General features: G+C 39.6%; 1 protein-coding gene across 39 annotated transcripts in view; it reads left to right on the top strand.

Moving 5' to 3' along the window:
- DOCK10 (dedicator of cytokinesis 10) overlaps positions 1-26,360 on the top strand; it is a 237,444-nt gene that overhangs the window by 21,917 nt on the left and 189,167 nt on the right. For 18 of the 39 annotated variants that reach the window (XM_043493028.1, XM_043493034.1, XM_043493031.1 and 15 more), the window contains exon 1: positions 17,968-18,191. The exons of 18 other annotated variants lie outside the window; for them this stretch is intronic. In XM_043493028.1, the coding sequence (XP_043348963.1) occupies positions 18,030-18,191 (162 nt within the window). In that variant the 5' untranslated portion in view covers positions 17,968-18,029. Of the gene's footprint in view, positions 1-17,943; positions 18,192-26,360 lie in introns of those variants that run through there. 3 more of the 39 variants (XM_038415558.2, XM_043493038.1, XM_043493029.1) reach the window with 3 other exon arrangements.

Raw genomic sequence — 26,360 nt, forward strand, 5'->3', positions numbered from 1 at the left:
TAAGCAATGGGCTGATGTGTTTGAGTTGAAGGAGTGACAACCTGCAACAATTAAGCTAGTCATGCAATTGCACTTTTCTTTAGTGCCTCCTGCTGAAAGTGGAACACAAGCCTACTGAAAGCCTAAATGACAGCAGAAAAACAACTGGGGTGGTCTAAGAGTGTTGGTCATCTATTTAAAAAATGTAATTGCATGTTCAGCACAAGTAGAGAACTAATTGCTTGCCTTAAATTAGTCAGTGCATTCACATGTGTAAGTAATTAGGATTTCTTGACAAGAACTCTTTGATTGCTTTGTCCTCCATTTCCTACCCTTTTGGAAAGTCCTGCAGAACTAAAGGGAGATGAAATCAATATCTAGGTTTTACAAAAGTTTTAGAGTTTTTTATAAAATTTCCTCTGAAGCCCTTCAGAATATAATAGAGAATTATATTTCTTTAATGTTTTGCATCAATTTGTAGGATTCTATGCCGAAGGACTGTAATTCTCTATTAAATCTTATAGGATTGTTCCAAAACTCTAAAAAAAAGTTGGTAGCTTTCCACTAAATTTTATTGAACTTTTCCATAAGGCTATGATTTTTTTAAAAAAAATTCAAAGAAAAAGAAAATAAGTGATGATTAAAGGAGCTTAAAAGTTAAAAAGTTTTGCCAACCAGACATTTCACAGAATGAAAATGAAAACTACTTGTATTTAATGTATTTAGCTCATGTAGTTACTACCCACATTTTAATCTCATTTAAGGTACATTATTAATCTTTCAAGTAATAACACCCATGATACTAATCAAACTATTATTTTTCTAAAGATTATAGCTCAAAATACCAATCAGAAGACGTGTTTTCAAACACACTGTTACAGCTTGACAAATGCAGACCAAACAATTTATACATAGTTTGGGTTGGTTTTTTTTGCTAACTTTGCATTTAATTGAACAGAGAGCCTTGTGGATGTGAATGTTATTTGTTTTTATTATTTATTTTATTATTTTTGCTTTTTAGAAAGTTGCCCTCCTCCCATTTGGAGACCAAGTAAAAGAAATGATGAGTGAAATCCAGAAGGGAGACGTAAATTAAAAACACATGCTGAACAAAAAAGAGAAAAAGCTGTCCAGACTGCAGAACATCACAAGATGGCTCATTAGATTTTAACAGTCGATACTGCAAGAGCATTGCTGGGCTGCCAAAAAAGCAGAGTAAGATCACATGTAAAAAGTGCAAGATGTTTTCTTGGCATGATAACTGTCTTAGGGCAAAATTGTGGTTTTAAGGCACTTCTTTAGTTGGGCTGCAAGACTGAGCAGAAGAGCTGAGCACCGGTAGCTGCTTCCAGATGCCTTGTTCCTAAAAGAGGCACAATATTGCATTGGGAAAGTGTAGGCCTTTTTTGGCATTCTCTTTTAGGGATCAACCTGGACGTTCTTCTGTACAATCCACAGGCTAATGCAGAAGGCACAGGGCTGGCTTAGTCCTACCTTATTTGGAGACACTAGACCTGCTGCCCACTCTGGTCTGATCCAAAGTCCACTGAAGTCAAAAGAAAGTCTTCTGTCTTCTAGGCAGGTCTTTCTATCGACTGACAATAGATTCTCATGGGGCCCCATTCTGGAAAATGATCTGCCTTTGGGGAGTTCCATTTACTTCAGTGGGATTCCAGGTGGGTGCAATGGTCTGATTCCTTTGCAAGATTAATACCATAATCCTTGTGCACTAGACATGTCAGGCTTGGGATTGTGCCTGTTGCAAAGACGGGGAAGGCTTGTTTGTGCCCTCTCCCCCTGCACACTCTTATAGGGCTAGACACAATTTAGCCATGTTTTTTTCTTATGGGATTAATTTTTCAGTTTAATTCATTTTTAGGTAATTCATTAAAAAGTGAGGCTTTTGAGAATTCCAAGGGCCTGATCCTGATTCCCCTTGGAGTCCTTGGGCATTGTCCTTGAGTAAGGGTTACACAGTCAGGCCAGTAGGTGTAAAAAGGTATGAAAAAAATGGAAATATATAGTTCTACATTGATGGCACAAGTAAACTGCAGCTCCTTGTGGGCTCTTTACTAATAGATAATAGGAACAGAGTCTCTCCCGCATCTGAACTCCACTCAACACAGGAGAGTGGGGTGGAGGAACATTAGAGTTTAGTATAACTTCCTGATTCTGTGGATCAGTTTGTGCCAGCCTAGGTTTAAGGGAACTATGTTAAGCCAAGGGATCGTACGCCAGATGAGCATCAGCAGAGCAGAGAACTCCCCTGAGTGATGTGAAAGAGCCAGGTCACAAATGAAAACTGGTATCATAATTTCAGTTCTGTTGGGGCATGCAAATGGAGCCATATTTGTGTCATAACAGTCCACTAACTCATGACTGAATAACTCATTTACCATAAGTGATCTATTTTCCTTTTTTTCCCCTTTGCTTTGCTATTCTGCCTTGATTTCATTACTCATCCTTCCTTTTCTGTCACCTTTACTTTCCTTATCCCCACTTTTGGGCCCTGTTTCCTGTCTCCAACAGTAAAAGCTTACATTGAGCAATTGCCTGTGATTGTTCATTTTGCTTCTAGGCAAAGCTCTTCGCATATGGAGCCTACTACAAAGTCAGAGTTCCCCCTTTTCCCTGGGGAAACGGGGGAACAGTTCCCCTGTTCCCCCTTTTTTATCTGCTTCTGCATAGAGATGAAATCAACTAGAAACCTATTTCATTTCTCTTTCCACGTTATATAGAGAACCTATTGCAAAGGGAAAAAGAGGGTTAGTCAGTTTCTCTCTTTTCATTTACTCATTAGTGCAGCCTCCACCAGCTTCTTTTCTCCCTTTAAATTTAAGACATTCATGATGAGACCTTAAACAGGTGATCACATGGGACAGGAAGGATTAAATGCATCAGATTAATAGATCTTTGACCTGTCTAGTTATCTCTTCTGAACCTTGAAGACTTTAACAGGTTAATCTGGGATTTAGTTCCTCGCATAATCTTGAATTTTAATAGGTACAATGATACTCGCAGCAGGAAGAAAATGGAGCCAACAGAGTGGATTCTGTTTTTTTAAAAAAAAAAATGGCATTAAGCAGGGAATAGCCATAAATCAATGTAGTTAAATAAATTTAGTAATCCATGTTTGATTACAGACAAGAATCACAACTCTGAGGTCCTAATGAGAAAGGCACAGGGCAGAACAAACCCTCCATAGAGGAACTTAGACATTTCTCCTCTGCTCCTTCCCCTCCGCCCCCCCCCCCCAATGTTTGGGTGCTCTTCTCCCATTCCTCTGAAATTTCTGCCATGTGTGCTCGTTTCATGTAGTCCCAACTGTTGGGTTTACTGGCTGCATAACAGAGTTTCTCCTTTGCAAATGGCTTTAGTTAAACAAACTTGGTTATGAATGAAGCCTGCCTCAATGGTTTATTAGCTGCATGCTGTTCCCTTCTGTGCAGTGCAATCTAACAGTTTATGTTGTCCTCTGTTAGATTGTATGGAAAGGCATTAGACCATAAGAATTCCTTTAAATCCCCTAAAAGATTCCCAGGCATATACATTTGTCCTACTCAAATACATTATTTTATGGATAAGGGAGGTGCACAGGAGAAGATGATTGTGTGTCAATGGAAGGCATCTTCTGAGTTGTTTCTCTCCTAGGCAGAGCATGGAGAGGTGTAGCTACTCTGTTCACACATTTACAAAGCAATAACTCTCAAACTGTATTTCAGAAACCAAAGTTGTGCATTTTTTTTATTATATAACTAGTTAAAGAAACCATCAGCTTGGAATGAAGGCAGATCGGAACAGAGGAAAGATATTTCACCTGTAAATTGTTTTGTGGGGCAAGGTGTCAGTACTTTAGAATTCCAGATTCCTCCTTGCTCCAAATTTCGATTGCTTCTTTCAGAAACTACTTCTTGGCTCAGTAAATGTTCGTCTGGTGAGAGAACCCTTCATTAGGGAGTGTAAGAGAGAGAGGCTGGTAGAAAATGCAAACTTGAATGGTACTGCTGAACAAGTGCATTAGGATCCTAGGAACTCTGAGAGTTTTGTTTTATATTTATCCTTCCTCATGCCCCTCCTGGTGCAAGATGCGCATATCTTTTTTGCTTATACTAGAGATTTATTTAATACAGTGGTTCCCAACTTGTTCCGCCGCTTGTGCAGGGAAAGCCCCTGGCAGGCCAGGCCGGTTTGTTTACCTGCCGCGTCCTCAGGTGTGGCTGATCGCGGCTCCCAGTGGCCACAGTTCACTGCTTCAGGCCAACGGGAGCTGCTGGAAGCAGCGCAGGCCGAGGGACCTACTGGCCACCGATTCCAGCAGCTTCTATTGGCCTGGAGCAGCGAATCGCGGCCACTGGGAGCCACGATTGGCCGAACCTGTGGATGTGGTAGGTAAGCAAACCGGCCCGGCCTACCAGAGCCTTTCTCTGCACAAGCGGCGGAACAAGTGTGGGAACCACTGATTTAATATTTAATGCTCTGGCATGTTCTGTGCAGGAAGATAAAAAGATGCAGTGCACACAAAGTAGTCAATATAGAAATGCAAACCAGACAAATTCTTTGAGGCTGGTGCAGTCAGGTGTAGCTAGATGAGTGCAGTAGATGTACATGCAAGTAGCAATAAATGGGCCTTTGTTCTCCATCAGTGGGGCATCTGCATGACAGTATTGCTCCATGGATATTTTGGGTTCTGTGTGACCCATGTGTTCTACAAGCATTATCATGAAGCTGCTCATCACCCTCAGTAAATAAAGGTTGCCCAAACTTTTGTTAGACTGTGTTGGTCTTTGGTTGGCATATCCCTCAGGTGATTCCTGGCTTTAAAGGATATCCTGATATGATGGTGGTGCCTCCTAATAGGTAGCCACAGTGCCACCCATCTTTGAACTGTGCACCTCCAGTCTCACGCTGTGTACAGCCTGTGATGGGTTTGCGCTACTCACTGCTGGACAGTGCTGCCTACTGGCTGTTCTGGGGATTAGTTCAGTCAGGCTGATGCTCCTTCCCGTGGTTACACCCAGTCAGTTTCTCCTCTGCAGCCAATCTTGATATGCCCTTTCCCCACCCCAAAAACAGGTCCTCCAACACAATTGCTTATTTGGTGGGCTCTCTGGTCCCTCACCTCAGTCCTTGCCTCCTAGTAAGGCTCTTTGCTTCCTTTCAGATAGAGGTATTCCCACTTCAGGTGCCCCCTGCTCCCACAGCTATAGCACCTTCAGGGTTGGGCTTTTGGCCTCCTAGCTCCAGAGCACCTTTCCCATTCCTGACCCTTACAACGACTCCTGCTTCTTTCCTTCAGGATTCTGTACAGCTGCTGCTGTTGTCTAGGTACCTGCACCATGCAGTCTTGTAAATACAAATGGGCTTTCTACAGTATCTGCTGGTTCTCAAATATCGGTCCTCACATAGCATGAATCCACCCCTTTTGCTTCTCAACTCCCCTCTATGGGAGCGGCAACTCCAGCATCCACCCTAGTAAGGGACAACTTACTAAGGGACAGAGTCTGTACTGTAAGCATTTCAATTTTTGCCTTCTTTAGGGGCTCTCTCTCTGTGTTACAGCCCTTTGCAGCAGAGTTCAACTACCTTACAATGTGTCTCTGCCACTCACTTCATGGTTCTTGTCAGACAGAGTCTGTTATTGACCCCATGTATCAGAGATAACCATCCTGCCTGCGTTCTCCTCCAAACGTGCTGGGTTTGCTCCACTCACCCCTGGACAGTGCCACTTCCTGGCGGTTCTGGTGATTAGCTCGGTCAGGCCAATGTTCCTTCCAGCAGTTACACCCCATCAGTAGAGCCCTACCCAGATACAAAATTTATATCCATGATAAATCCATAAATGTTTATATCCATAAATCCATGATATCCATATATTTATATACATAAATAATTAATTCTGTATCCACAGAGTTGCAGGGCTTTATCAGGAACCGCAACAGTGAAAGCAGCAGCATGTTGGGCTGCCCCTCCCAGGAGCCAGCACCCAGCCTGGGCAGCTGCTCTGGTATGGCTGTACCGCCCCCAGCCCAACCCACTGGAGTAGGCACCAGGCTTACCAGTAGCTCTTCCTGGTTGCACTAGTGTGTGCAAGCAGCTTGCACGTTGCCAGACAGTCCCTTCCGTGCAGCAGTCTGCATTTCCTGTCTGGGAGCATGCGAGCCACTTGTACACACTAGCGCGACCAGGGACAGTTGCCAGTGAGCCAGGTGCCTGCCCCAGTGGGTGGGGCTGCGGGCGGGGCAGCTCAACATGCTGTGCTTTAATTGGTGCAGTTCCCGGTAAAGCTCTGTGGATACCAATTTATATCTCTGGATATAAATTTTTTATCCGTGCAGGGTTCTACCCATCAGTTTCTCCTCTGCAGCCCCTCTCTTGCTCCGGGAACCATAGCATCCTCTCTGTGACTTAGCCCTGTGGCCAGCTCACTATTATGGTTTCCCCTTCCAGGGTGAGTATCAAGGTTCTTGCTCTCCAGCAATCTCAGGCAATCTTCCGTTTCACTGCCTCACAGTGCCACTCTGACAGTGGCTGGTAGGAGAACCTGGGCCTACCTTCTACTCCGGGTTCTGGTCAGGGACCCTCTACACAGCAGCCAAGATCTGTTCTCTGCACTTTGCTGCTTTTCCCTGAGCTGCTTCCACATCTGGCCTTCCCCTGCTCCTCTGGGTTTGCTAGTCTCTTCACTCCCCCCTCCCAGGGAGTAATTTCAGCCCTCCAACACTTCTCCCAGGAAGTGACTGTAGAGTTCTCCTTGCTGCCTCCCCTGCTTCCAATTTCCTGCCTCTTGTAGAAGCCACACTTGTCCTTTGCAGGTGAACTTCTCTCTAATTAGCTGCATCCAGCCTAAAATTCCTTTGTTTGCAGCCTAATCAGCTGATTGGGCCCACCTGCCCTAACTCAGCTCTTGCAGGGGCAGTGTGGGGAGCACACCCCAGTACATGGCCCTTTCTGCTTCTCATTCAAATATGCTGGACTTCAACTATTACTGTCCTGGATGTCGGAGGTAAGCTCTGTTTCTGCTCCTTTTTTTTTCCCCCCCCCTTAGCAAGGGTGTGCAGGCACTGAGCACAATCTCCTCCATGTGACTTTGCCAATACTTCTGAATTTTGATAAACAACATACATGCTTATATTCTTGGCCCTCACCTGAATGGGGACTATGAATCAAGGCAAGGCATGGTGATTTTACAAAATACACAAATAGGGACTAAGCTGAGATCATAACAGATCTTTTTCAGTTGTGACAAATCCAAAGTTCATTGAAGTCAATAAGAGCCTGTCCATTGACTTTGTCAGGTTTTCAATCAGACTCGAAAGGAGAACTTATAGTGCACGAACCTCCCATGGTATTGAATCCATATTCTGGCCATCTTATATCCTGAACATCCTGTTGCTATGGACATTTGAGCCAAATCCCTATATTCTAAATTTCATTACTCTTGGCTGGTTTATTTTGAATAGTGAAATTTGCTATTACAGCTATAAGCTGCCATACGTTCCTGAGTTTTTGTTAAGTGTTTTTCACCTGCCCCCCTCCCCCCACACCCCGTGGTTCCATAAGGAGTAGGTTTAGTTCCAGGATAGTGAATAAAGAATCCATTTGTTCCCATGTGGGAATAGTGACTTTTAGTGTATCTATGACTTTTATTCTTAAACTTCATTTGTGAAATCACATATACAAGAATCTTTAAAGAATCTCAAACCATAACAAAGATAACAGCATAGTGTTCGTTGTTAAAATTGGTGAGCACTATCACAAACATCAATGTGTTTTTTTGAGTGAAACCAGACTGGTATGGTGTTTTGTTTTTTCCTCCAAGCCAACTTTATTTTTCAGGATTTATCCTCTTGGTCTAGTAAAAAGAAAGCATCTTAGGAACAGGACCAGCTTTGTTAGACCATTTGTGGGGTTGTTTCTGAGTCCAGTGTGACACTTTAATGTTCTATTTTCCTCAAATCTTTTTGAATTTTCTACAATGACTTCATGGGGCAACTTAGGTCCTTCCTGGGAACCACTAGTACATTGTCTGTTTTTGTAATTGGCTTATTTGCACAGAATTCACTTCATTAATATTAGTCTGGCATTATTTTTAACTTCTGGTAAATGTTCTTCCCATAGCTTATTTTAATGTGTACTTTTATTTAGTGCTATGCAATGGTAAGGGTGGATTTAGGAGCATCTAAATAATACACTTTTATTGGATAATAAAGGATCTAAAAAAGACATTTGTTTTTTAACTCCAGTGATGGATTTATGTTTTTCTGGTATATACTTCAGGAAACGTCAGTAAGAGCTATTATTTTCTTTGCATTAGAGTGCTCTAGCCATTCTGTTCTTTAGCCAGTACAGTTAAGGACTGATCGAAAGCCTCTTGAACTCCATGGAAGCCTTTCCATTAAGTTCACTGAGCTTTGGATCTGTTACTTTATGCATACTGAGAGAAGTACCTTGCTAGGCAAGTAGTCCCATTGATTTCAATAGGTTTGCTCTTATAGCAAACTACTTTTCAAAGTAAAGATTGGAGAATCAGCATGTTCCTACATGTTTCATATAGATTAAAAATCAGATTGCAACAATTACTTTTAAGGTGTGCATACATGCATGTAGATTTATATCTCACTGTATGTATATATCACCTGTTATTTAACATCATACAGTTTTATGGAAATTAATACTAAAGGAAAGTTATTAAGTAGGGAGAAAAGAAAAAAATATATTGGGAAGGAGAAGAGTTAAAAACCAGTGTGCACCCTGCTTATATGACCCATATGAGCACCTCTTTGCAACTGCCCAGGGACACTGTTTTCTAGAAGTCCCCATGCAGCAAGGTTGGCTCTGCACTGTCCCCAACACAGACCAGTGGCGAAGTCTGAACCAGAGTGTTTCAAAAGAAGATACTAACTGACATTGTGAAGACTGTGTAGTAGCTCTGCACCCCACTCAGCGATGAACTGTGTATGCAGCTTTCACATTGTCACTTCCTCATCTCTAGCTATGCTTGCCACTGCATAGATTAGATTCAAACTGTTTCAGCCTACGTTTTTACCAGTTCAATACAGACTTTCTAGACCTACTCCTGTACTCCTTACTCAGTCTGTACTTCCATTAAATTCAACAGCAGTTTTATGGTGAGGAAAGGACTGTCTCAGGATTTCAGGTTTTGAGTCTTACACTCCTATTTTTATGTTAAAAAAACTCATAAACATTATGGATGGAATAAACCATGTTGCTATGATATCCAGCCACAATGGCTAAGGGTTTGATGACATATCTGTCTTTCAACTACTACTCTCTAGAGGGTGCCATATATTAACTTTCTGCAGGCCCTCATTTAATGGTTTACCGAGTAGCTGGGTGATAAGTCATAGAATCATAGAATATCAGGGTTGGAAGGGACCTCAGGAGATCATCTAGTCCAACCCCCTGCTCAAAGCAGGACCAATCCCCAATTTACATCCTAGGATATATAATGTCCTAAGTATAGGGTAAGTGTGCTAGAAATTAAATGACTGCATTTTGTTCAGCATATTATTCACTGTCTACTTAATAAATTCTTAGGTGATTTAAATTTTATTTTGATTACAAGTTAATAAATATTAATTGAAAAAACCTTAGTGTTATCCAAGGGTGAATGCAGCATAAACAAAATATAAATTTAAATAAAACTAATTGTATATTGCACAGAGACTATCTTGGCCAATTAATGAAGTAAACAGTTATCTGGATTTACCAAGACTATCTAGTGAAGATCAGTTTATTTAGAGTGGATGGGGTAGGTTAACACAGAAGTTTGACTAGATGGGTGAAAAGACGTGAAGGTTTTGCTTCTGGTTTTGCGACTGACTCATTGCATGACCTTTGGCAGAGCCCTTAACCTCTTTGTGTCTCAGTTTCGAACCCTGTACAATGCTTATAATATACTTGCCTGCTGTGCAGTTGTGTTTTGAGAATTCATGAATTAATGCTTGTAAAATACTTGGAGATTCTCTGGTAAAAGGCATGATAGAAGCACAAAATACTAATATTATTTATCAATAGCTCCTATTAATTGTGAGTGTTTGAACTTTCTTCAGAATAAGCTTACACTCCACAAATGTGCTTTAAAATGGTGTCCTGAATCATTGTAGTACAAGTTAAACCTTCAGTACAAGTAGTACAAGTTAAACCTGTAGCGATAGGCATACTTGGAAAAAACATTGTGCAAGATGTTGTGGCCCAAAACTTTGGCTATGGCAAGGAAGTGGACAGTGCAGCTCTGGAGGAGATTGCAAGGTGACATTTTTGCTCCTATGATCCTGAGCTAAGTACACTGGAATGCTGGCTCTGTGCTACTGTGGGATCCCCCAACAGTGTGGTATGACTCCCTTGTCTAGCTTAGTTGGCTTTTGATCCCTAATGCATAAAATGGGGTACGCTATAATGGGGGATTAGCCTTATTATCATTCATTTAGTGACACTATCTGTGGTTGAGGAGATGCTTTAATTATAAGCCTCTGCTTTCAGGGGCTTACTGTGCTTTCCAGAAAGATTATCCCTTAGGCTGTTCCCTACTTATGATCTCAGCCTCAAAGTTGATCAATTTGGAAATTGGGTAAGATCCCACTATTCTTTGTTTGAAGTGTCTGAGCATGAAGAGAGATTTGCTCACTTTGAGAAATATTCCTGGTGCTCTTCTGCTTGCAATTGTGTACCTCAAAACTTTTAAAATTCCAGATGTCCTGGAGACAAGGGCCTCTGGCGTGTCTGAGGAAAATTGCCTTTGCCAGGAAGAATAGACTTTCTCAGGACAGAGGGTGAAGAGACCCTGTCCAGACTGTGTTCACAGGAGTGCTGTGGATGGTGGTGAGATGTTTAGGATGCTGGGCAAGGAGCATTGTAATTCTTAATGCCTTACTGGAAGATGCTCAGATAGTACAGTGATCAGGGTGATATAAGAACCATATAGAATAGAATAGGAAGAACTAAAGATTTGTTATTATCTTCACGACAGAAGAATATATACTTTTTAATTATGAGGGGTCCGATAATATAATTCCATATTCAATTTGGATTCCAGATGTGTTGAACAAGACATGGTCAATTTACTGTGCACACATCTGCATAGTAGCAAAAGAACTGAGATATCCCTATCTACCATCTTTATTAAAGCCGTCTCAAGCTACAGCTGTCCAGATTCTTCACAGTGAATCATTTTTTTTTCTGTTTTGAGAGTTCTGTGAACAGACTTTGATTTTTACAGGTCTGCTCAGTATTTGATGAACAGATTCTGTGAATAGGTTTCAGTCTTTGGATTGTCTGCAAACCATTCTCTGTGACTATGACTTTGAGTACATATAATTTAAGACAGACTGTGTCATTTTTACTCACATGGAGTAGTTCCTTTCTCCTCCACTAGATCCATTGTAACCACACAGCAATAATATGGAGTTACCCTTTGAAATTTGTTACTACTTATTATTTTTATGACTATATCGCTTTGGGGCAAGACTTAGTATGAACATGTAATAGCCTACTTGGGCAAGACTTAATATGAACATGTAATAGCTACAGCCTTGCCCGTAGAGTTTATAATCTTATTTGTGCTGTATGGTTGGTCCCTTAAATCACGGGTTATTTCTGTTCTGACCAAATGACTGAAGATTTATTTAAGTGCAGACACTTCTAGTGTGAATCTTTATGCAAACACATATTGTCATGGGAATTTGAGGCATGTGTTTTCTACAAACAAATGAAAAATCACCCAAATAGTCATAAAACAGGGATTGTGCATACAGTTCAAGTAAATTCAGAGATTTGTGCAATCAAATACAAATTGCAGCATTCCCTAGTTGTCCCAATCTGAGATATTAGAGATGAAAGGCCAATGCTTCATTTACAAAGACATTTTCTTAATTAGATTATCTCCTTTTTAGGTGAATTCATTCCTCTTCCCCAAATAATGCCCTCAATCCAGGGTTTGGGGGTGCTGCAGGCAGGATGGTCCACTGTTTAGAGCATTAGTCTGAGACTTGGGTTCAATTCTTGTTCCTACCACAGACTTGCTATCTGATCTTGGGCAAGTCACTTAGCCTCTCTGTGCCTTAGTTCCTCATTTGTACAGTGGTAATAATAGCACTGCCTTAACTCACAGGAGTGTAGTGAGGATAAATGCATTAAGGATTGTAAGGGTGCCCAAATACTTTGGCAATGGGAGTCATATCAGTACCTAGATAATGCCCTCTGGCTTCTATATGGAATAGTATTTGCAGCCCTTCCACACCAGATGCTTGGGGTGAAAGAGCCACTAGATTGTCATAACCTGGAGGCACTGTTCTATCAAAAATATCCTAATAACTTTAACTAATTGTATTATTTGCTTGATGACTGATAATTATAGTCATCTGGCTGATATTTAGTTACCTAAGGTGTATTGTGGTGATTGATTAGTTAATGTTTGTGAAGTGCTTTAGAGATGAGATGTTCCATGTAAGTGGTGAATATTATTTTTTTTTAACCTCAGAAGTACTGGCGAGTATTATGGACAATAACCAGAGCCAACATTATTATTCTCCTGTATCAGAGTAACAGCCGTGTTAGTCTGTATTCGCAAAAAGAAAAGGAGCACTTGTGGCACCTTAGAGACTAACAAATTTATTAGAGCATAAGCTTTCGTGAGCTCACGAAAGCTTATGTTCTAATAAATTTGTTAGTCTCTAAGGTGCCACAAGTACTCCTATTCTCCTGTATGACTGTTTGAAAATTGCAGACAGTGCAAAAATAGGGTTTGTCTAAAGTATTTAACTTTTTTTTTTTCAGTCCCATCTCACTTTCCTGTCTTGGCTAAATGCAACAAGCATATGTAAAGTTCAAAACTTTGTTTCTCTTCATTCTGCCCTTAGGTTTTGTGAAGTGTTTTGTAATGGTGTTTTGTAATGGCTTTCTAGGAAGGACCCCATATTACAATACTTTGTAGTTTGTTTTCTCTTCTATGAGACTGTGTTGTGAACTTAAGAACTCAGACATGCTACCCATTGGCGTTCTGACAACATCTTACAGATGGTCTCTCCTTATTCTCTGTTGAAGAAGATTAATGAGCTTCAATTCTAAGCAGCCAGCACAAATGCTCCACCATCTAGTCTACACAGAACAGGTAGCTAAGTTTATAAATCCACATCCTGTGGATCTTAGTTAGAAGCTACATGTAGTCATATCAACGATCTTTTGGTATTAGTTTACCACTTCATGCCTCACTCTGCTGTAAACCTCATTTCATTGTCATTTCCTTCCTGAATGTGCATGCTCTTTTTACTGTGAATTTATTGACTTAATTTAGGCATTGAATTTAGTTACTCTAGATGGGCCGAATACTGCAGTCTTTATTGGGACAAAACTCCTGCTGAAGTCAACAGGAGTTTGGTTAGAGTCTATGCAACTGAACGGAAGGTGTGGTCTCTGAGAGGTATATCATAGTGTGTGTAAATTTGCAGAGTTGCCAAATTGCTGAGAACCAGGTGTTAATGGATATATATTGTATCCACATGATGAATGAATGAAGGAGAAGATATATATATCACTGAAGACTTAAAGTTGATAGAACTGCATATTGTTGGATTCAGTATAAGTGGGGAAGACATAAATCTATATCTAGAGTGGGCAACTCGTTGTCAGTTACATTATATCCTGCTAGGTGAGGGGACACAAACAGACAGATAATTAATAAAATTGAGAGAGTGGTAAAATAATCACGACTGTTAACAAATACAATATTAATACAAAATATTAATTAAAAAACTTGTGGTAGCATCTTAAAATTCTCATGGCTGGAGCCTGCAAAAATATACACCCAGAAATAGCAGAAATAAAGGATGGTCCAGAGGTTAGGGTCCTCACCTAGGGCTTGAAAGAATTTGAGAAGTGAACAATATTTCCACCAAGGCCAATGTGTGAGAAGTGTGCACACAGAGAGGAAATGGGGTGTTCCCATGTGAAACCTATTCCACAAGTGTGGTGCTCAGAAATGACAGTGTGGACAGTACGAAGGTGGATGATAAAGACATTTTGAATAAGTTTTATAAACAGACCTAGTAGTGTGTCACAGTAAAGAATATGAAGAATCTTGGTTTGGTCAGGGAAAGACAAAAGAGGTCACCCATTTATAGTAAAAAAACAAACAAACAAACAAAAAAACCCCAAAGTCTAAAATTGCACAATCTGAATCCAAATAGTCTTTATCATATTAAAACGGTTTAAAACAATGTAATAGACTATTTAATTAGTCATTTAGAACCACTTAAAGCCACTTTCCAGGAGCATGGTAGCATGAAGTACTGAGAGCCCTTCCCTCTGGCTGATTTTGGTGGCCTGATCCTGATGTCAGCAGCGTTTGAGAGTGCTGTTTTTCAGAATCAGGTCCTTGATAAAGTGCGGGAAGGCAGATAGATGTCTCTCTTTCAGCTTTGCTTGCCTAACCCAAACTCTGCAGACACAGTAAGAGCAGCAATTTTAACAAAATCCTCTTAAATGAGCTATGATACCCTCACACTGAGCATAAACTTAATCATCAAATGGCCCCATTGACTTCAGCTTAGTAGCAAGGTACTAGTTGTTATGGGATAGTGCCTGATGCTGCACCACTGAATGTGATGGGAGTTTTGCCATTGGCTTCAACACTGTTAATAGATATAATATAGGTGTTAATATAAATTTAAAAGATACCTAAAGGGCTGTCTTATTTTGATGGCTCTAATGTATCTGTATGTACAGCCATTGTATTGCTGGATTTGAGGAGTCCTTCCCTTGGGCCTGTTACGCTTTAACAAAATTTCCTTAAAACAAAGTCCTTTTACTTTGGCTTTGCTTTATTTTCCAGGATTTTGAATACACTTTGGAATCCAGTTTCAAGGGGTTTGGCTTACTGAGTTCTGTGTTTTGGAACTACGTTTTTATTAATTATTTTCCCCTTAAGACTCTTTTCTTCATACTCTTAAGAGTGGAGGACAAAAGGTCAATTTTCTACACTCATACTTTATATGGAATAATACCTTCCTTTACAAGAAATCCTACTGAAGTCATGGAACCACTTGGAGAGTATGGGCCTGATTCAAAATTTGTTGAAATAAATGGAGGTCTTTGACTTCATTGGGCTCTGTATGAAGCTCTCAGATACTATTCAGCATGAGTATCGATGGCAGAATTGGACTCTGTGCTATCATGGAAACCAAACTTCATAAAAATACCCTTCAGCCCTCACAACTAAATGGTGTATGAACAAAAGAAATTACCATCCAGGAGCACAAGAGAGCCATCAGGAACTGTCAAGGTTCCTTCCCCACTCTGAACTCTAGGGTACAGATGTGGGGACCTGCATGAAAACCCCCTAAGCTTATTTTTACCAGCTTAGGTTAAAACTTCCGCAAGGTACAAACTATTTTACCTTTTGCCCTTGGATTTTATTGCTGCCACTACCAAGCGTCTAATAAATATATAACAGGGAAAGAGCCTGCTTGGAAACGTCTTCCCCTCCAAATCCTCCTCAAACCCGACACCCCCTCAAAATCCTCACCAATTTGCATAGGTGAACGCAGACCCAAACCCTTGGATCTTTAAGAACAATGAAAAAACAATCAGGTTCTTAAAAGAAGAATTTTAATTAAAGAAAAGGTAAAAGAATCACCTCTGTAAAATCAGGATGGTAAATACCTTACAGGGTAATCAGATTCAAAACGTAGAGAATCCCTCTAAGCAAGACCTTAAGTTACAAAAAGACACAAAAACAGGAATATACATTCCATTCTGCACAGTTTATTTTATCAGCCATTTAAACAAAACAGAATCCAACACATATCTAGCTAGATTACTTACTAAGTTCTAAGACTCCATTCCATTTCTGTTCCTGGCAAAAGCATCACACAGACAGAGAGATCCTTTGTTTCTCTCCCCCCCCAGCTTTGAAAGTATCTTGTCTCCTCATTGGTCATTTTGGTCAAGTGCCAGCGAGGTTATCCTAGCTTCTTAAACCTTTACAGGTGAAAGGGTTTTTCCTCTGGCCAGGAGGGATTTAAAGGTGTTTACCCTTCCCTTTATATTTATGACAGCAACCCACAAGGCAGTACAGCAGTCACCATAACAGCCAGCTACAAAAGCTATGCAGGAAATAAACCAGACCCAGATTGATGCTGCTGGAATTAGTTAGGAATATGTGTCCCACAGGTTTCCAAGTGTATTTTGTGCTTGGCCAAGGTGTCAACTCCAGTACTGGAGCAGATTGGGTATTGATGAAAATATAAACAATGCCCCCCAAAACTGGCGAGATTACTGATTTGGTATGGAAATTACACAGCTGTGCCACTGGGCTGCTGTGATCCCATTAGAAAAGTTAAACTAATAAGTGTATTCATGACATGGGGCCTCCTCTTTAGTGTGAACATTTATGTATGATGGTTTTGTCTATATGAGAGTGAACATCTGTGCCCAGTGAGAGAGTTGGAGGTAGAAGAGCCAGGATTGTTTTATGTTAGGATTGAGGTGCATTGACAAAGCTGTGAGTGAGTTTGTGCAGTGTCTGCCAGTGCTATTAGCTTTTTTTCTATATTCTGAAAATAGAGACAAGAAATACTGGCAGCAAGTGCAATGCTTTTAAAGAATACATTTCACTTCTCTGGCAAATGCTTTAATTAAAACGATTTTGTCTTTTGACAGATTACTGGGCAATTAAAGCCTAATCAAACCCAGCTTAAAATGGTCCCATGGAACAGTGTGGGTCCTATTCCCATTTTGTGCTTAAAGGAACAGTATTTCCAAACATCATATTAACAGAAAATTACAGGCCTGCTCACGCCCCCATGTAAATCACTGGCCAAACTCTCATCGCCTTCAATGTGAACAACCCCTTTATGTAATATAATTGTATTTTTGGATACATATTTGTTTAAGGGAAAGCTGCTGCATTGGAAACCCTATTTGGAAATTCTTAGTTCACATTTTAAGAGAAATCCATTTTCTGTGAGATATTTTTAGTGCTAACTTCCTCTGAAGTACTATTACCTTACACTATATACCATTAGACGTTGATATGTTTCCAAGCTGATCATATGATTTCTAAGCACAGCTTTTACTGCTTTCTGAATGACTTGTCTGGCAGGAGTCAGAGGGCTAAGTTGTTAACTGCTAACAGCTTCTTTTTTTTGCCTGAATTCTTACTGATAAAACATTAAAACAGTTTACAATTACCTTTCTTAGAAGGTCAGCTGTGCTTTATTCAGCGTAAGACCTCATTAGTAAAGATCCTTCTTCACACAAGCTGCCTATGTAAATGTAAAAATGTATTAGTCTGCAGAACAACTGCAAGTGTGGGAACACACAACAACTGTATTATTGAGAGGCATTTCAGAGCTGAACACTGGCATTTCTCATTGAAACACTGATATTTTAACATGAACTGGGAGAAGCAGTCCATATTTTTGCATTTATTATTGCTCATTACATTTTACAACTCAAGTAAGCTCACTGTATTTCAGAAAACGACAAGACGTAAAAATTGCAGCTCAGATCCTTGAGTGAGCCATAGCCAGTTTCTTTTCTCAGGAAAAACACCCTAAATGGAGAATTTTATAAATCTGTCTGTCAGCGCTAAGTTTACTGATTTGATGCCATTAATTATTTTCCTGCATGTGATTATTACCAGTCATTTAAACTGCTCCTGTCAATTTTTAATAAACAGCTGGTTTATTTGAACTGGGAATTTTAATGCTTTCATTTCCATTAAACTGGAATCAGAGGAGGATTATTATAAAAGACAGGAAGCACATGTTCTGACATGAATTCGGAAGCACACAGAGAGAAAAATATCTTAATACTAGATGCGTGTATTTAGTTTCAGTGGATCAGATAAAATCTTTCCTATATCTGCATCCAAGCTCTTTGGTTGTGATCAGATGATCAGAATTCAAGGAGGCGATTGGAGAGCTAACTGGCTGCAGCTGCATTGTAGGCTGTTTTCAGGGACAAGGAGCCACTGTTTTTCAAACATAGCATAAACATAGAAGTTATTTTGTAGGCTTCAGGATGCAGATATGGGTTGTGCTGCCAGCATTGTTCTGCTTCAAGCCTTTCGTTCTGTGGTACAGAGGAACTGTCCACATATTTGTAGACGACGACAAGAGGAATTGTCACATGAAATTCTGCCATTGGATAGTGATGATGAAATGAACAGACCTAGAACCCTCACCATAATGGTACAGTATACTTTTAGCAAACAGACATAGCTGACAGGATTATATTACAGATGTTATATGATTTATTGACTTTAACTATGTAGATGGAGGAAAAGAGCATTTGATAGACTGTTTGCAAGTGTGTACTAGCTTTCTGGTAGATTTGCTGTCTTTGTTATCAAACAGAGCTGAAATTATACTTTCATCTATAGCTGGAACTGTGAAGTGCATATATGCTGCCTAAAAAGCAACACTGTTATTTAACTTTCCTTTGTGTTATAAGATATATTGCAAGCATTAAAATCATAATGTTGTTTAAAGTATCTTATTTCACACTCTGAATTCCAAAGAGCCAGCTCAGAAATTGTGCACTAAGTCTGTTCATCATAGGAAACTTTTGCCTCATCCAGGATGCAGACAGAATGTATAGCAAGGTATATGCAAATTACTTTCCCATAGGTACTTGCAACAGGCTGTTGCTACGAGAAAAATCCTTTGCTGATTTTTTTAGTTCCAAACTCTGAGCTACCCTTAAATGAAAAAATAAAATTTGTTAGCTGGCTATTGAGTTTCTTGGTTCTGTATCTCCTTATTTTGAAAGATTATCAGCCTTTAAATGAGTGTTGTTTGCTTGCTAAATTAGACATATTTATTTTTAACTTAAGCTGTGATTGAAATAAAACAAGCACTGCAGGTCATTTATTAGGATTCTGTGTGATCAATCAATGTGTGACAGAGAATTTCCTTATTTAAAGCTTTTTTTGAGATGAAGAATATATGTAGCTGTAGCTCACGAAAGCTTATGCTCAAATAAATTTGTTAGTCTCTAAGGTGCCACAAGTACTCCTTTTCTTTTTACTTAATTACTGCAGTTCCTCCCTGGATATAGACACTGTTATAATTTTCAGAAATTTGAAAGGTTTGGATCTAAGTGCTGAGTTATAATCACTTTTTATCTCTTGTATAACAATTTGATACTGTATTACCATTATGTAGTAATCATATTAGAAAACCACTGCAGTCATTATTATAGACAGTACATCAGAGCCATCTCGTACATCATTTGAATGATACAAAGAGACTCCTCACTAAAGCACATTATAAAGAACTCCAGAGTGTGTTCACTGATACCTTACCTTATCATTATGCACGTTGATTTGTATATAAGTGGGCACTGGGAACAATAGGTAATTTATACCTATTGTGAGATGAACAGAGTGTTAGAAATAGTGTAGTGCAGTCATGGTAACTATGGTAAGACACATTGGGTCAGATCCTAGTAATGCCAGCTTACAGTGGCTGAAGATCTGGCCCAGTATTCATGGTGTTGATAACTTGTCATGGCAACAAAAGGGACTCTTTTCATCACTATAGCTCTGATATCTTAAATCTGTTGTTTTAAACTCTGGTGCCCACATAATGCACAGTTTATTCCTTTAGTTAAAAGTTAAATAACTTCCCTCAGAGAAATTTAAAAATAATTGTGTGTCTGACACTAGTAATTACTAGGATTGCATAGAATAGGCTGCGACGGGGGACCTAAAGAAAGTGCAGTGTGCGAAAGTACTGACCACCCCATTAAATCTTAGAGTAAAAGCATAGTCTTGTTTCAGTTCAGATTGGAGCTGATGTGCAATGCATTTTGGTAGCCCTGTGACAGTCCCAAGTTACGTATAATCTGGGCTGCATCACACCCCCATGCCCCTGGGAGAGGGGGCTAAGAAAGAGGATCTCTCTGCAAAGATCCCCTTGCAGTGTTCCTCCCAGATCATATTGTCAGGGGATGGGATTTACCCCCACATGGAATGAAATGTGCGGTCTACCCACAAACCTGAGGGATTCTCAGGAATTCATAGGAGGTCAGTGCCAACCAGAGGGCCCTCTGCCAGCAGCCCATGTCCATTCCCCACGGAGCTGTGCTTCCAGGAATTCCTTCTGGTCTCAAATGGATTTCCACATTACAAAAGTGACCCTGCAAAACAGGTACTTGAGAGTTAACTTCTCATGGGCCAGATCAATTAGTGTGTGTTACTTGGGCCCCACCTTCACCCAATGTGAGGCCACTCACTTTTATCAACAGCCCACTCAGTCTCTCCCCCCCGTGCAGATCTGTGTCCCACAAAAAGCCCCCATAAGGTGCCTTAGTAAATTGAGGGAAGGACATTATTGATCCCCACTTTCTTGTGGGAGAGGGGAGATTTGGGTGCAAAGTCTAGCTCTTCATTTGGGCTGGTTTAGGTTTAGACTAGATTAAGAGTGTTGCCCACCAAAAAAGCTACGGAGCAGTAATGGGCTAAAATAAATGGTCTTTCCCTTGTGCATGTTTTTTCTGTTTCCCCAGATCTGAGGGATTATTTCATCCTACCATTAAAAGCAATTAGTTACCATTTAAGTTAAATATGATTTCACCTGAAATAAATTGCTATCAAGCTTTGCAGTTAGACTCTGTAATGATATGGAGCACGAGTAACATAAAAAAAGCTACTTTAGAATTCTTAGACATGGCAATAATATACAGTACTGTTTTCAGTAGATTTCATATGTTCGTTGAAAGGGCAGCATGAGAAAGGAGGAGGATTGAAGGGTGGTTAATCCTAGTAAAATGTATGTATGAGCCTAACAGAATCTTGCTTGGTCTGTGACAGGTCAATGAAGTTTATGTATAGATAATGTGCTAGAGACTGTTAAACGGACATGCAAAAGAGCATTTGCATCCAATTAACGTTAGTCACATTACAATGATTTCAGGAGCTAAAGTGATCATTCCTGGTTTATTATGACGTTTTCATATTTGAAGGCACTAAGAGATTTGGATGCCCAAGGAATGCAGGATCAGGTCCTAAAATGTGACATACACCAAAAATAATTACATTTTGTGGCCGGATCCTTAGCTCTTGTAATCCAGTCTTTCAGTGGAGCTGTCAGCTGAAGATCTGGTCCTGTGTCTCCAGGCACTTAGTCCATCTTTCATGGGAGAGTGAGTCCCGTTTAATCTTTGTGCTTGTTGCACTGGAAATAGACGATAGGATAAGAATTTATTTCAGTATTAAGGTATTCAAAGAAGATTTGTATTTTTTAAAGTATCTTCTATATGGAATAACTGCGCCAAGCATCCCTCTTGCTTCATACCTTGAGGAATTGTTTTCTCAAGCCTATTTATTACATGGACCAGAAGTGAAATTTGTAAATCACATGATCTAGATTAGAGCGCAATCTCTGAAGCACTGAATACAGTAATTTACCCCCAAGTACTTTTAACAACTGGGCACCTGTACTTTATGTTCTACAGTTTTTTATAAATTAGCTTATTCTTGCATCCCTCTCCATTCATCAACACAAACATTCTAATGTGGTTGTGGTTATCTCAGGAATTGTGCTTTACCACATCACATTCAGTAGGGTCAAGGATTCAGGGAGATGCAGGAGGATTTGGTTCCCCATTTTAATATGATTTCAGCCGTTTGACAAATGTAGGTGAAAGGAAAAAAGAGAGAGGAAGAGAAAAAGAAGGCAGAAAAATGAAAGAGAACCTTTCTTTACGAAGTTCATTTATTGCACATCAACTGACAAAGTCTCTGGGTTCCTCAGCTCATGATGACTTTCACTTGAACATTTGATTCTTATTAATTATTTGTATTATGGTAACACCTAGAGCCTAGCTCCAACAGTGCTAGGCACTTCACCCACATAAAAACATGGTCTGTGCCTCAAAGGGCATACATTTTCAGTATAAGATGAGAGACAGCAGGTGAATACAGCAAGCAGACAAGGGAAACACAAGGTAACAGTGAGATAATTGTAAGTGTAATGTTCTGTGACCACTGTTTACCAACTGCCTAGTCACTGACATGAGCTTTATCACATTCACAGCAGAGGATTCTAGCATTCTAGTTATTACAGAAGACCAGTCTGATGTCTTTGTTGGCTGATTTTTTCAATTTATATTCGTCTAAAATCCTGATTAGATGGTTTATTAATCATTGTTTTAGATCTTAGATGTATCCCTAAAGGTACTTAGATCTGGGAAATGGTATAAATGAGACAAGAAAAACAGAAAGAACTGCCTGATGGCTGAGGATATAACCTTGTCTCTGAACCTGAACAGAATCCTGGAGCCACAGGAAATGAGCATCCAGTGGCCACTCAGGAGTTGTATGAATTGATTCAGTGTGATCAGTGGCTCAGCACTTAGCAGTCCATCACATTAATTCATACATTTTAGGAGGATATCCCATTGATGACCTCACTCCAATTCACTATGAAATCAACAATGTGCTAGTGTGGGTGTGAGCTTAAAAAAATCAGCACAGAATATAAACAATCATAAACAGTTTGTGTGTAAGGGGAAAAACAAAAAAAAGAAGAGACTCAAGCAAAGGAAAAAGTACTAAAAAGGAATGAAGACATCTCTGTATATAGATTGTATTTAGAACTATGCAAATCAGTTGGTAGGTAAAGGTTTAGAAAGGGAGGGGTAACATTTGGGGAGAAATTTTGCTTTGAAAGCACATGATTGAAAAGACATTGACTTTTGTCTCCTGGATTGCTCTTTGTCTTTTCTGATGATATATGCTGTTGTATTTGTGACAGCTGATGGAATAAGAACAAAGGTTGATATTTGTTGAGGATACAATGGTTTTTCTCAATGTCCGGTTATACACAAGCCAATAAACTTTGTACTTTTATCAACATACTATGACTTGCACTCAGCAATAGGAAAATAATCGTACTTAACTCCTGTATAGCATTTTTCATCCCTCGATCTCAATGCACTTTGAAAAGCAAGGGAAGTATCATTATTCCCTTTTGTAAACATGGACAAACAGAGAGGTGAAGTGACTTTCCCAAGTATACGTATGGGTCAGTGGCAGATACAGGTCAGATTCAGCTCTGTTACACAGGTGACAATCTGGAGAAAGTCTGTTGGGACAGATTCTCATCTCACTTTGATGTACATCAGAAGAAATTCCATGGATGTCAATGGAACTGTATATCTATAAAACCAGTGAGAGTGAGATGAGAGTCAGGCCCAGTATGTTTTCACAGGGTCTGGAGACAGAGCCTTGTTGTGTGTCTGAAATGTAACTCGACAAAAGTGTTCTTCAGGTTCTGTTGCATAATACTTATTAATTTACATGTAAATTTTGATCTGTGATGCACTTATCTTTGCATCATATATAGGCATTTACTTAATTAAAACCAATATAGTATCTGTACTCCCTATAATAATTACCATCAATAGGTGCCCATCCCTACACATCATTTCAAGATCTCCCAACCATGATTCAGTGTTAAGCAAACCCTTGGCCAAATATAGGAGACTAGCACATTGTTCTGAAGGTCAGTAATCTAGGTGCTACTGGATGCCAACTCCGTGTGGTGCGTCAGAAAAGCTGTCTCTTAATTAGCCAAATTCTCTAGGGCTTGAGAGATTAAAATCAACAGTGCAAATAAAATATAAGAATATTTTTCCTTTTAAGGGTAAACTTTTATGTTTATCTTGATTTGTGAACACACTTGACATTTTCCTTTATGCTTTAGATATAGGCAGGGCTTAAGTTCAGCTGGAGCCTTCCAGAGTAGAGCTTCAGTAAATATTTTCAAACTTGTGAGAGCCACGGCAAGCCTCGTGGGGAAGAACCCCAAGCCTTGGGGCTCCAGAAAATATTCGGTGAGAATTTAATCCATGGATATAGGGCCCTATCATATACCCATTGCATACAATGTGAATTTTGCCATGGATGTGAGGAGGAAGCAGGCCTTTACTTTATATAAATTTGCTGGCAGAAGAGTTTGGGAGTAGGGGAAGTAATGTAAATGATGCATACAATGCATTTGTCCCATGAAAAGTTACTCTCCAATAGTACTATTGTGGGATTCCTTGATTATTGCCTTTCAGAGACTTTTTTCATGTAACAAATAATCTACACACTCAGTGATGACTTCTCAACCTATTGAATTCAGTAGGCTTGCACAGTTGTACTTGGTTGGAACTTAACAAACAATTCTATTGATGGTAGATGAGAAGGTATAGAATCCATCTCGCTCAGTCTGAGCTGGGTTGGATATGCTGTGTTAAAAGAAGTAAAAAAACCTTCTTTTGCCAGTGTAGTCAGTAAGAATTGATTAACAAGTGCAGGGAGGAGATTGGCTCAGTAAGAAGTAGCCATTTTTACATAGTCAATTTTCAAAGTAGGGTGCATTTTCATTCTCCAAAGCACTGTAATTCTGCTTAAAGGGTGCATATTGTCTGAAAAGTGAACACTTTTTACACAGTCACTCAGTTCTGAGCAGATCTTCTCCTTTGGATATCACTAATTATACCTCTGATAACTTCAGTGACACATTTATTATTATTTATTATTTATTTTCTCCTTCTGTTAGACCTGCACAGACAGTTCTAATACAACAGAATGAACTGGATTTTATTCTGGCTTGCACACTTATGGAATTGTTAACCAAATTCTAGTGGTGGAGTATAAAATGTGTGTGTTCAGAAAGCTAGAGTTGAATAACCAAAGCATTCTCCCACAGGGCAAAGAAGAGCCTGTCTCTTGTTTGTGAGAGGTAACTTATCTATTATTAAGCAATATGCAGTTGTACAATGGAGGCAGAAATTAAAGGAACAGAGAAAAGTCTGTGGCAGTATCAGCCTGCAAAAGCAACAATGTTTAACGAAGGGTGCTGTGCTTAAGCAATTTGTAATAATATAATACTTAGCATATATATGGTACTTCACAGGTCTGAAATGCTCTTCAGGTGTTAAATAATTTGTTCTCCATAATGTCCCTGTAGGATAAAATTGTTTGTTCTGTTACCCCAATTTTACAGATGGGGAAATTGAGACAGAAAGTAAAGTGATTTGTGCAAGGCCACACAGCAAGAAGGTTGTAGAGATGGGAACAAAACTCAGGATTTCCTGATTTTGATCATTTGTAGCCACATATTTCCCTGTTCTTCCCAGAGCCTCACACTGCGAACGCATTTATACACAAATATGTTCACACACGTGTTTGAGCTACTTATCTGGACCATCGTCTCTGATTCCTTGTCAACGATTCTGTCTGACTCTAATTCCAGTAAACTATAAAAGAGATTGAATTCTCTAGTTGCTCTTCAGATTCATCTCTTGACTTGCCAGTCCATGAGTTCATGTCTTCTGAGGCTGCAAAGCTACACAAGTGCATGTAGAGAGAATGGATGCAACGAAGGAGATTTCCATGGAGGATGTCCTGGACCCTTGGATTTGGGGGAATGAGTACTCTTTAGGGTGGGACCTCTTTTGACCCTGACATGCTACTTCACATAGGACCCACCCAAACCAAACTACCCCAGAAGGCAATTCCTGCATTGATGTTTGTTCACTCTCTTGTTCTTATAACCATTTCATGTAAACCAGTGAGTGATATTCCCTGAGGACCAGCTATGGGTAGAATTTCTTTTCTCGCAGTAAAGAGGTAGATATAGATGTAAATATTAAGACAAAGACACACTAGTCAGAAATAATCACAAATATTTTTCCTGCAGTCTGTAATATTCCCAAATCTCCATAATAATAAATTAAAGAATCCATCTCTTCTTGTTGCAAAGAGGCAGAATCATTGGCTTCAGCAGATGGACTCAGGTTTACGCTTCAGTAGATAATGCAGTGACCCTAAGATCAATAGATAGAATCTGAACTCAAGAGTTCTACAATGTGAAATTGGCTATGTTGCATATCTTCCTAGATTCAAAAGTCTGTGCTAGTGCATTCATTTTACCCTGTTGTACCATGGAGATTCTCTTGTTTCCTTTTAAATATATACCATTACCATTGTTAATACATTGTAAGCAATATGGCTTAAAGATTTTAACTGAAGCAATGTTTTGCTGGTAGCCGATGTATAGACAAAACAAAGCCATTTCACCCTTCTCCTGTTAGACCAAAACCAAACCAAAATTTCAGTTTCTACTTATTGCTTGATGGCTTTTATTTTTGTGGCTAATGTACTCCCTTGCCTCCTCAATCTCTTTTCCGAGAAATCTATTGGCAAATTTTACTTCCATAGGTAAGTACTAAGAGTAAAACTCAGCCTAACAGCAGCCTGCAGTAAACAAGTCCATCTTTTAGAAAAGTCTCTGGGCCAAAGTGACAAACTAGTATAACTTAATTTGAACTGATTTGACACTCTATGCAAAGTGAGTGTAACT

The sequence above is a fragment of the Dermochelys coriacea genome, chromosome 9, assembly GCF_009764565.3.
Source record: "Dermochelys coriacea isolate rDerCor1 chromosome 9, rDerCor1.pri.v4, whole genome shotgun sequence".
Classification (NCBI taxonomy): Eukaryota; Metazoa; Chordata; order Testudines; family Dermochelyidae; genus Dermochelys; species Dermochelys coriacea.